This window comes from Vidua macroura, chromosome 2 (assembly GCF_024509145.1).
Source record: "Vidua macroura isolate BioBank_ID:100142 chromosome 2, ASM2450914v1, whole genome shotgun sequence".
NCBI lineage: Eukaryota > Metazoa > Chordata > Aves > Passeriformes > Viduidae > Vidua > Vidua macroura.
The window spans coordinates 50,970,893-50,983,656 of NC_071572.1; the positions used below are offsets into that span (position 1 = coordinate 50,970,893).

The window sequence follows — 12,764 nt, forward strand, 5'->3', positions numbered from 1 at the left end:
CTGAGCTTACTAGAATTTTCAGTGAAATATTCTCAGGTGAAAAAGATCCTTGAGATCATTACAGAGCAGTATAATTAAACCATCTTGTACTTCTGAACCACCGCTAGCAGTCAATGCGAGCCATAGCTCTATATTGAAAGAGTAGAAAGGTATTGGATAGAAAAAGGAACTTTCACAGTTATGAAATTTCCTTAAGTCTTGAAAATATTAAACTGCTGCCTCAAGCTCACAGTAGAGTATTGTCTTTGCAGCTGTTCTCCTGAACAATATTAACAATAGAAAAAAAAAAAAAAAAAAAAAGGTGAAATACATGCCTAAGACCAAGACTTCATCAGTCTCAAGAGAGTTGTGAAGACCAAACAATCAAGGCACTGCTTGAAAGAAGTGGTGTCAGGGGGCTGGGGAAGAGTTCTAGGGTGCAGTCTCTACAGATATGAAAACTTTAAGAGAAACCATAGGGATCCCAGTCCTTTTGGAATAGCAACAACAGCCTCAGTCTTCTAATATTCAGACACATCTAGTGCCAAGTAATCCTTTGAGTACAAAAGCTTAGTTTATTCTTTGAAGACTATAGATATATTTTCCCTCCAGCTGGAAAACATTATCACAGAGAAAACTGTTAGTTATGTCTAGCAAAATCTGACAGCTACTAATCCTGATTCAGAGATGAAGTCTCAGAAAAGATCTTTGTCCTACACATAACCAGCTTCATCTTTAGGATAACCACAACTTTCAAATACTCTCATGCTATAAATTTTATTGCAAATCTCGAAGGCAACTTTATATAAAAAATAACTGAAGAAAAGGGAGCCCTGATAAAACTGTATCAATACCAAATTCCAGGAAAACATTGCTAAGAAACTCCCAGCCAGAAAAGAAAGCAATACTTAATCTTCTGGAGGTACAAAGGAAAGCAAGATTTCCTTCCCAGACACTCTCCCAGCCTTGTGAGAAAGCCACTAGTAGTAAATTACATCTGTTTGAGGTTCTAACCACTTTGGAAACAAACAGCTCTGAAAATAGTAAACTGATGTTCAGCATGGGAATGCACACATCAGAAGCTGGTTTTACTTCTGGGAAGCTCCTGCTAATGCACCACTATAGTTGGACTTCCTCCTCTATCTATACCTCCAAAGCTGGTGGTGCCAACATTATTTATACTTGAAGTACTGAGCAGGACTGTAAAAAAGGAGGACTAAAACAAGCCTGTACCCTACATTTAGTAACACGTCAGTCAGCAGTACAAGAACACGGCTTTAACCAGTTCTACCGCCTCCCTGTGGGCTGTGGCTGCTGTACCTGGAACCAGAGGAACTGCACTGATCTAAATCACAGATGCAACAACTGTGTGCAGAGAGCCACTGATTTAGTTGCACAGCACAACCATTTACACTGATCACTTTAAAAACAGAAAGCAGCAGGACAAATACCTTTTATTAGACCATGTTCCAGTGCTAGAAATCAGCCTTCACAAGCCATTTTCGGCTACCAGTTGTCAGAAACAGCTCCCTGCCCTACTGGGTCTGTGTTACAGATTCAGCAGACCTTAATGGCTAAGAGCAGCAGCACATCAAGCAACGTTTACAAAGTTATAGAATCAGCATGGTTGTCTTATATGATGAATTCATTTCACACTTAAATTTTCCTAAAGTTGACTTAACCTATTAAGTTCAAATTTTCCTTCAAACTTTTTCAATTCTTGATTGGCTAGATAATCTTTCCTAAGAGTTTAGAACAAACTGTCTCATATTTCTTATTACTTTATTCAGGGTGAATGTATAAAACCTGCTCAAACCTAGTCTGTCAGCCACAAACAACCAGAAAAGCCAACATAATCCTCCTCCCCCAAGATCTGGCCTAAGCATATTTTTTTGTTCCTTTCTATGTTCCAAAATGAAGGAAGAAACCCATGCTGAAACTCATTAAGAAGAGCCTTAATTATCTTGAAAGAGCAGAAAAAAGAAGGAATTCTTATTGTAGGAAGTATTCTCACAAAAGAAAAAACCCAAAAAACAATTGTCTTATCTTCAGTGATGACTGTATTTCAAACTTCTGTACTACTAGTTTCCTAAAGAAGTTTTAAACTCAGAACACACTTTGTTGATAAATTACACAAAGAACAGAAATATTCCAATTATTAGAAAAAAAATTTACAGAATACTGTATGGAAACTCAGAAGAAGGATTTGCACAGTATAAATTATTAAATACCAGGCAAGATACTTCAGCAAATATATTTCGTGTACCAGGAAAAACAAGAACTACTGGAATAAAAAAAAAAATCCAGTAAAACTGTAAGAGTTTAGATAAGGCTCTGAACAAAACTTTATTTCTTACTGATAAAATTCCTTGCAAAAAAAACTTGACCTTAGTGAAGAGCTCAAAAAGTTAGCCCAGCAGTACACCTTGAAATCACTTTTCCATAAACTGCAAGAGATGCATAGGTATGTCAGCTCCTGTGCACCAAGCACATTAGATTCTAAAGTACCTGTACATCCTGATGATGCTCCTCTTACCTTATTTTCTGAGGTACCTTGCTGCAGTGACTCTCAGCAAGTCACAAGGTAAAACTTGAACTTGTCAGAATCAGAATCAGAACAGCGACTCTTAAGCCTCTCCGTTAAAGAAAAGCAGAGCGCACTTCGAACTTTGAGATATACACCAGTGGGAAAGGTGGATACTGCCACCACGTGGTGCAAAAAGAACAAAATTAGAAGTCTATATCAAAGAAAGGTGAATGTCCCAAGAAAACTGTTTCTAGCACAACTTTAATTATTGTTATCGACTATCTTGTAAATTTGCTTCAGCAAAAGTAATAGATGTCAGTCAAATCCTAAAGGCTGAAATCTTCCTGTACAATTTTATTAAATCAAAGCACATTAAATGTACAGTGAAGGAAAATGCTTATGCAAGACAAAAATTAACAGGATTAGTTTAATCTCAATTATGACCAGAAATGGTAACACAGAATAATGCTGAACCACATAAATGCATAAATTTTATTGACAATTTTCTCTAATTCAATCAGAATGTGAAATGAAAGTACATTAATTTCACAAGATAAACTTACATAAAGAATTTCTCCTTACACCTAATTTGTAAGCAAATTTCACAGGGGAAAAAAGGCAATAACTAAAACATATTCTCACAAGTATTAAAATGACAGTGTCGTTTAAGTCGCTACTAGCCATGACCTGGATAAATATACTTTGAGTACCTGAAACTGTTGTCCCAACTCCAGATTTATGCAGAACTAAGTTAAAATACAAATCACCCTAACTATATACATTCCAAGAATAATATAAATATTGATAAATACATTAGAAAAAACATGCTCCTTATACTGTTTCAATTCCTTAGCTCTTTAAAAATAAAAATTTAAAATATTCATTTGTTTCTCTACTTCTGGTGTTTATACCTTACCTGAAATCAAATTATCTTTTTTTCAGTATAGAAACAAATAGGAAAATTAAAATACAAAGAATTGAAAAGGATAACAGAGAAAATGCAACTCCTAAGAACTTTAAAAAATATATTTTTATAACATTAAAACAAAAGGTGAAGCAAACTACTAGCAAGACATCTCCATCTCAAAGACTATACACTGAACCATCACAGCATCTTCAGCTGCTGCTGGGCAGATCTCCTGTCCAGCATCCCCACCTTGAAATCTTGCCCTCAGAAAGCACAGCACAGCTGGTAAGAGACTACCCTGAACAGTCTCATGAGCAAATCTTGCAGGATAGCCATAGCGTAAAGTTAGCTGTTAACACAAGGATGCATATAGCTTATTTCCTCTTTCCCTCCCTCCCTCCCTCCCTCCCTCCCCCCCTCCCTCCCTCCCTCCCTCCCCTCTTCTCCTTGCAGTAATTTTAATACAGCAAAAAAGATTTTCTACCTTATACATGAATAATGATTTGTAGAATGAGATTTTCACAATATATGTATTCACAGTTTCTGAACTGAGATAACTAAGGAGCACAGACCTCTGTCAGACACTTCAGCTGGGATCTGTACCCACTTAGTTCTTCTGTCAGACTCTCCTTTTTCATCAGTAGATCACTTAGCTCTCTTCTTAAGGAATGGACTACTTCATAGAATCGGACCTAGAAGAACAAGACAGATATTCAAAGTTGCAACTAGCAGAATTGCAACTGCAAAACTACAAACATAAAAACACATCAGCTCAACATTTTATGACAATAATTTACTAAATTATTTCTAGGGCACACCATAAAGGTAAAGAATATATTGTTGTACAACTAAGGCAGCTTACACTCAGGCTGATCGATCAAAAAAATACAGTTGCTCATGGACACATGGTCCCATGCACTTCTTGTGCCAAACCTAGAGCCTATTTGATTAACAGTGCAAAAAGAAAAAAACCCAAAACCAAAGAAACCCAAAACCTATTTAATAATAACCAATGTCACTTGCTAACTTTCCCCAAGACAATGTAAATTTTTATGGGGTGTGTAGAAATGGAGAGATTTGTCTTGATTTCTGCAAGCTCAGTGTGCTGAATTTGTACCAAGAAAAATGCAAGAGCAAGCACAGGGAGCAGGAACAGCACATAAGAAGGAAGAACCATGACACCCCCTCCACACCTCCAGCAGTAACATGCTGGTACAGGGATTCAACTGCATCAGGAAACTAAGGCTCTGAAAGACTTGACTCTGCTAAATTAGCACCAAAAAAATTCCAACCATCTAACAGGATTAAAAAAACATTAAAATCTGTAACGAATTCTCCTCTCTCTTTCCCTATGCTAGTCATTGGCATTGTCTCAGGCAAGTAAGTCTCACATCCATAAAACTTTTTCAGAACTTTTCTTCTGATCAAGAAAAAAAGACTAGAAAATACAGTAGAAAAATCATAAAGCCAGTGTTAAAAAAAAAAAAAAGAGAAAACAGAAGAAAGCTTTTTTGATATACACCCACATACATGAACACAGAGGTTATTATTCCCAGATTAACTTCATACCTTAAAATGTTACATTTGGGGGTGTGTGTGAAAAGAATAAATAAGTAGGCACTGTTTTCATGCAAAAGCTATTGTATGCCCTCCATCCCTAATGCTTTCTTTGATATATGATTAAAGAAGAAATACAGACAAGAAAGCACAGATTATGTAAGCATTCAAGAGCAAGCTGTACTGCACTTCCATGCAGAAGGAAGACAAATCTCTGTTTTGCTACCTGTAAACAGCAGAAGACAAAGGAAAGTTCCAGGTATATTTCATATAATTGACAGCATACAATTCTAAAAACACAGAAGCCATAGAAATTTGCAATGTAAACACAGGTGTAGTATGCTTTATACAGTAAGGCAAGCATACAACATGACTGAAAGATTAGTATTTTTAACTGTAGCATCTGATGATTCAATTGGCCATTTCTTAAGAAAAAAGTACCCTTGATTATTACTAATTGATAACCATTTAAAGCATTGTGTTTTTTTTTTTTAAACCACACCTGCTTTTCCATGAACTTCTTTTATTTTTACTGCAATATCCCTAGGAAACTTGTGCTATCACACCACAATTATTTCGCAAAACACAACAATCTTAAAACAGATTTCCCAGTAGAAACCAAGATTACATGAGATACAGATATCAAGGATAAATGTATTTACACAACCTTCCCAAGAAAAGTCCATTGCATGGTAGTAAGAAAGTGCAAATGAATGCAGCAGATGAGGCTGTGGTTCTAGCAGTTCAACTGTTGTTGCTATCTAGCTGGTTTGATAGCCAATAAATGTTCGTGTAACCCAGTAGTCAAAACACACACTGCCCCTTACCAATTCAATACAGCAGAAACAGAACTTACTCTAAAAGGGATTTTAGAAACAACTGCATATCTTAAAAATTACAAATTTATATTGGTTTGCTGTAAACAGTCACCACTTTCTAGGCAATTTTAAAAAAATTCTTAGCCCGGGCCCACCACTTTTTCTGCACAATTAGAATAAAGTAAAAATGGGTGGGTGCAGAGGTTGAAAAAGTTGGCTTCTATTAATTGTTGTTCTCTGAAAGCAGTTGCATCAGTTAACTGCCTTCTTAAATAAACAGCAACTGAGCTACAGTTAGCAAAATGATATACCTAAAAGACATGGCAGTTAAAATCAGTTCAAATAGAACTTGCAGAAACCATTTTTTAAAAATTTGCTGAAAATTTTTTACAGTGGAGTACACAAGAGGTTCACTTTACTGAACAAACTGAACTGATGCTTGGCAGCTGAACTATTTAACAGCCTGAAGTACTTTCAAATTTCACATATACTGTTTCTAAAAACATCTCAGGAATGACAAAACAAAAATCTGAATTTTTACACATAAATTCAAAACAAAAAATACAATTTTTCAGTTGTCATCATTAGCATTAAACATTACTTTAGCTTTGTTCTAACATGTCATTATTGCACCCCTTTGTGGAAGAACAATGAAAAACATCTCACATTTGCTTTAATTCCAGTGTTTCAAATTTACAGTATCTCTATAGACAAAATCTGCATTTAAGTTCTTCCTGCTGTTTGTCCAGTAGACCAGGTGTCAAATAAAGTCTAAGCATTATGTACATGTTTACTTTCATCCTGGAGAATTGCAAGGCAGTATTTTATAACTGATAAATAGGGAAAAAAAAAAAGTCTGAAAACTTCCTCTTCAAGTTATCTAAGCAGGACCCTTTCTCAACAAGGAAAATAGGAAAATTTTATCCTAATATCATTGGGCTATATTATTAGTCGGCACACAGATCTGGAGTCAGAAATTTTAACTGCCTAGAAATACCCAACTTGTCCTTAGGCAAGCAAAGCAGGAAACAGCATTCCCTTTCACCTCCTTTCTCCAGCCTTTGGGAGCCAAATGGATGCACAGACAGGATGTGAAAATAGTTCTGTAGCCTCCCAGCATCTGTATCAGCTGCATAACTTGAAGTAACGATAAACAACCACCAAGCTTAACTGATACTTTTAGGTTCACACTAATCCTCTGCTAAAAGAAGTTGAAAAAAAGCAGAAAATAGTACTTTACTACAATACATTTTTAGAATGACTTATCCAGAAAAAGAAGAGGTCTAAAAATGACTCCTTCAAAAGAAAAAGTAATGTGTGAAGAAGACAGAGTTTCACCTAACATTTCAGTAGATGAGTTTTTGTCAGATAAAAATAACATTAACTGGTTGAACACAAGAGTAAAAGAACAGAAGGTTAAAGGAAGAAGGTGGCTGCTACTCATCTCTCCTACTTCACATCTTTTTGACAGCCATTTTCTACTCACAAATTAAATCTAAATTGTGCTGTGACAGCTTCACTTAAAGCAGCTGACAAGGTTACTAACTCCTGGTATCTATCCTGCCTGGCTACAGAGTCTTTTGTACTGACTGTCAATCAATCCCTGAAGTCTTGAACTTCCTGCACACCAATTTCAATAGATCCACTGACAGGGATTTCAGTTTCTGTTAAAAGTTTGTTTTTTTCGACCATGGTAATACAGGAATCAACAACACCCCGTCAAATACTTTTGCAGAGGGCAGTGGGTACAGCAGACAGCTAGGTGGTGATAACCTAACAGTACACAAGCTATATGTTCTTGTTTATCCCATAGAGCGTTATGATTTTCCTAGCATTTTCAAAAGCCCAGCTTTTTAAAAGATGTTCACAAGAACATCCTTTAGACAAGGGTGAAAATTTTTACTTCTCTGTACATATCTAAAGCACAGTAAAGCATAACTTTGATGTGGAGAATTCATTCATGTAGCATTATACCTCAACAAATATACTAAGGTTTCTAACATCGTTAATGTTAAAAACATGTTAATGTAGAGCTTAATAACAAGCTCTACAGATAAGTACAATGCTAATATTTTGATGAATTAAGGTTTATATATCTGAATCTTCTTCATTCTCCTAAGTCAGCTGGGATACTCTAGACATGTCCCACAGGTTTTTTTATTGCAAACAAGAATACACGGTGGCCTCTCCACATACCCACAAGCCATAATTCACAAACATATTAAATCAAGAAAATGAGTCTTAAAGTATACTTTAAGGTACACTTTGTCTCCTGCATTTAGTCAAATAGGAAAGGGACATATGGAAAACATAAGAGAAAAGTAAGGGATGTTTGCAAGTGCAATCCCAGCTTGTGGTTCTGGCAAACCAAGTTTCAAATTCCTTTTTTCAGCTTGCTGTATTTCATATCATCAATGTGTGCTAACATTTTAATTGTAACATCCCATCTGCTTAACCTCCTTAAAATACATCAGCAGTTCTACTCTCTTTCAAGACATCAGAATCAGGGATTAAAAGGTTTCTCTCTTTACTGGAACCCAGTCATAACAGACTGATCCAGAAACATATCTGCCTCTGAAGGTGCTTTATTTCTAGTCAGAGATGAAAAAAACCACAACCCACCATAATTTACAGCTTGGGATGGGTTGAGCCTGCCCAGCAGCCTATATGGCTGCTCATCCATTTGCTGCCTCCCCTGGGAACAGGAGAAAGTGAGAAGAACGAAACAAAAGCAAGAAAACTCAGGTGCCAAATTTTCTAAACAATTACTGAAGGAAAAAGTAAAAAAGAAAGAAAAAAAATAAAAGAACTCATCACCTCCCAGAAATTGGGGAATTTGATCAAAACTGATACCCAGCCAATCCCTGAGTAATAACCACCTTGGGAAGCCATCACCACCCCCCACTTTCTTCCTCTACTTCCTATTTTTGCTGCTGAGTATGACATTTTATGGTATGGAATATTACTTTGCCAATTTGGGTCAGCTGTCCAGCTGTGTCCCCTATCAATCTCATGATCATTCATAGCTTGCTGAGGCAGGGGGAGGCAGAATGGGGAAAAAGGAAAGCCTTGATGCAATAGCCAAAACACTGTTTCAGCCACCAGCATGACACACAGCAAGATTCAGACTGCTATGAAGAAAGTGAACTCTGTCCCAGCCAGATCCAAGATACAGGTAATATTTTAAAGCAGTACAAAACCCAATACTTACTGAAACATATTCAGGGATAGAAAGCTGATCTTCAGGAAGAGACTTCAGCTTCTCATAGCATTCATCTGTTAATTCCAAGTCTCGCAAGCTACGACGTATATCTCCAGCCCTCTCTCTCAACTGATAATTTGTTTCCTCCAGTTGCTTCTGTCTCAATAAAATAGTTTCCATTTCTTGCTTCATTAGAGCCTGATGTTTCCTTCAAGATGGATTTGAAAATAGAAGATACCAGGTAATGAGTAACACAAGTGACAAAGCTTCACAATACCCTAGAAAAGAAGTGAGTTCTGCTCATTTTGTAGAGGGAAAAATTTACAAAGATTAGGTAAGTAGTGCCAGACTATATACCACTATGGTTAAACAGTCATATTAGATACAGTATATATAAAAAGCCAGGAACTTTATAGTCATTGACAACACAAAGCTGAATCTGAGAATAGACAATCTCCACATATGCTGATTTGAACTTACAAACTAAACTTAATATACCAATTAAAAGGTTAAAAACATGAAAAAGTAGAATCTATTTCCTCACAAACCCCAGGGAGCTGGTAAATCACTTGAACTTGGGTCTTACCAAGTTTCAGCACAGGCACCATCATACCAACCCTTAATTTTCTAACCACTGTAATATACAAAGTTGGAGTCCTTTATTAAAAAAAAACAAACAGCAACAAACCAACCACTACTACAACAGAAAAAGCAGCCTTACTTCCAGCCTTAAAACACCATACTACTATTATCAGTAGTGATAAGGTTTTATACAGCAAGAGAAACTGCACATCAGTTCATGACGTTTAGAAGTGTTTATTTTCTTTAAATCAAAGACAACTAACCTACTTTTTTTTTTATTTTTAGCTGCAACTCTTGAAAACATATACAAATCACTCTTTAAAACACTCATTTCTGTATTACTTAAAAAGGAACAAAAAAATACTAACTAGTATTACAAGTCAACATCTACCCCAGTGGCAGGGTACAGTTAACAGGAAGTCTGAGGTCATCAAAGCAATCACACAAGGATACACTCCATGGTGTGTACAATTCTATTACGTGAGGATAAAAAGTTAAGTAAAAGACTGACAAGAAAACTAATGAAAAGATTGGGAAAAGTAGCTTAACTTTTTTACGCCTATTAATAACAGTTTGCACATCAGTACCTTTTTACTGAGCGCTCCTTAGAGAACTCAAGTATGGCCAGCATAAAAATATTCCACTCTGGTGCAGCTAAGCATACAGGGTGACAAACGTTTTTCTGACCATAAGCTGCTCTCAGCTGAAAGACTTTGCTGGAACTAATCTCAGGTCTGGCTCCACATCCCTAAATCTGTTCTAGCCTCAATACAGAATAGGTCTTGGAAGTCGTCACATCCTGTAAGCTCTGCTTTAACATGAGACTATGTAAGTAATGCCCTTCCTTCACAGGTGTGGAAACTCACACTTCACACTCAACTAACCAAGTGGTTTGGAGAAGCCTGCTAGCCAGTCTATTTTTCAGGTTAACTCCAAATATTTCAAAAAAACAACATGGAAAGTGAGTTCCTACATCATCAACTGAAAGCATTTCTGACAAATAGGAAGTACTAATGGGAAAAGCTAAACATTATGTACTTACCTTTCCCAAGTCTTTCCCTTTCTATGCTGCATTTATTAAAAATTCTGTTTAAATTGATGGAAGTTCTGTCACCTCTGCCTAGTCCTTTTGCTCTTTATTGGTTTTAAGAACACTTTTACTACCTCTTCCTACTAAATTTTGAATTTAGGTAAAATAAAACCAAGCCCACAAACTTCAGCTAGTGAGAACTGAATTTGAATTTACTTATATGTAAATTAAATATGGAAATTCAATTTTTAGAATGAATACACTAATATCATCTGCAAAAGAAATCCTATTCCTGCAACTGTTATAATAATTATCTGTTTCTGTTAATAATTTATTTACACAAATTCAAATTAACTCACAAATTTGTTAAAGATGACGTTCTTAATTTTACTTCCATCATACCTGGCATCTTCTTGCTGTAATGCCAACTGACTATCCAGTCGTAAAGACAACAGCTGCTTTTGATGGATTGCATCATTAAGCTTCTCCTCTAGCTCCTCAATCTAAATATAAAGAATGTGAGTGAGTATAAAACAAAATAAGTTACCATATTAATTTTTAAAAAATATTTTACAAAAAGAACAAGTTGAAATAACAATATGAAGATCCCAATGCTGTGGGCAGTCCAATAATGGCTGTCTAACAAGACCCCTAAATACACTAGGGCTTCAGAATATGATACGGACTTAAAAAAAAAATTAAAAAGCTTTAGTTCTTAAATGGGTCTTTTTCAGCTAAAGAGCTATTAGTTCAACTAATTTCAAGTTAGACTTAAACTCAGAGCAGAAAGCCAATAAAAACCAGTTAGCATACAGTATGTTGTAAAAATGAACTGCACACAAATGTGGCAATGTTTTTACACCCTTCTTAATTTCATACATCTTTGTGCAAGCTGTACACAACAAAATCTACTGTTAGCATGTTGGTATATTCTTCATTAACAAAGCATTGAAGAGTATTCAGATCACCTTTTCTAGTACTCCACTAGCTCAGGTTCAAAGCCCTGCTATGCTACTAACACGACTGACAAAATTATTCATCATTTCTGAAAGAAAACATATGTTTTTCCTATGTGTTTAGGAAAGGCAAACCTAATTAGATCCTCCCTTATTTATAAGTAAAATGACTTGAAGTCTGTGAAGCTTTCTATATCTTTGTTTCCCCTTCTTCCCATGAAAGAACACAAAACACAACAAGAAAATCCCCAAACCAACTAAGTAGATCTCCATCATACAATTCAAATAAATTCCTTTCAGAACAGAAGTTTCTATCACACTCTAAAAGTACCAAAAATCAAAAAAAGATTATATAATGAAAGGAAAAATACTACTTACCTTGGTCAAATATTCAACTTTCAAGTTGTCAATCATCAAGTTTTTTTGTGATAATTCTATTTTAAGCAGCTGAAGATTATGGAGCAATTCCTTCCGTTCAATCAGCTGCTTAGTGATTTTTACAGTACCTTCTCTCTCTTCAGAGGAAGAAACATCATCAGTTGGTACTGTGGTTTCCAAGCTGATATCCTCAGATTCCAAGGAGCTAGAAACATTTACTTTCTTGATTACCTTAGAGCTTTTATGTGACATTTTCTTCCACTATTTGCAAAGCTTTTTTAAGCTATACTTTGAGATGAGCCTCCTGAAGAATCAACTGCAAGAATCAAAACAATTAAATGAAGTGTCATTATGAAAAATGAACCACTACATTAGACCACTAAGCAAGCGATGCTTCTCAGTATCACATGAACAATTTTTTGTTCATGTTCAATTTTGAAATTTTGAATTTCATTGTTCAATTTTGAAAAACCTTATGAGAAGCTCTGGAGGGCTACTGCCTGAGGACCCTCTTCCTGAACAATCATTATCAAGCGTTTTGACTACAATAACTTAAATACCAGTGGGAACACCAATGTGAATCTAGCTTACTAGCATGATGCTATAGTTACATAAAGATATGCACGTTGTCAAAAGCATGTGCACTGAAAACTCCCGAGGCCCACGAGGCGTATACAGTGCCCTATAAGAGGGCACATGACTTACCGGAGAAAACGATAAAGGAATACCTTGATCACAGAATCACACAGACTGGAAAAGACCTCCGAGATCACCGTGTCCAACCTATGACTCGTAGGTACAATCCCCTCATCAACTCCACCATGGTAC

The 12,764-nt window shown here is 36.0% G+C and overlaps 1 protein-coding gene across 5 annotated transcripts in view; it reads right to left on the bottom strand.

Moving 5' to 3' along the window:
* PIBF1 (progesterone immunomodulatory binding factor 1) overlaps positions 1 to 12,764 on the bottom strand; it is a 105,280-nt gene that overhangs the window by 91,909 nt on the left and 607 nt on the right. For all 5 annotated transcript variants that reach the window (XM_053971147.1, XM_053971148.1, XM_053971145.1 and 2 more), the window contains exons 2-5: positions 11,937 to 12,252; positions 11,005 to 11,105; positions 9,000 to 9,198; positions 3,986 to 4,105 (exon numbers count right to left, since the gene is read on the bottom strand). In XM_053971147.1, coding sequence (XP_053827122.1) covers positions 3,986 to 4,105; positions 9,000 to 9,198; positions 11,005 to 11,105; positions 11,937 to 12,188 — 672 coding nt within the window. In that variant the 5' untranslated portion in view covers positions 12,189 to 12,252. The remainder of the gene's footprint in view (positions 1 to 3,985; positions 4,106 to 8,999; positions 9,199 to 11,004; positions 11,106 to 11,936; positions 12,253 to 12,764) is intronic.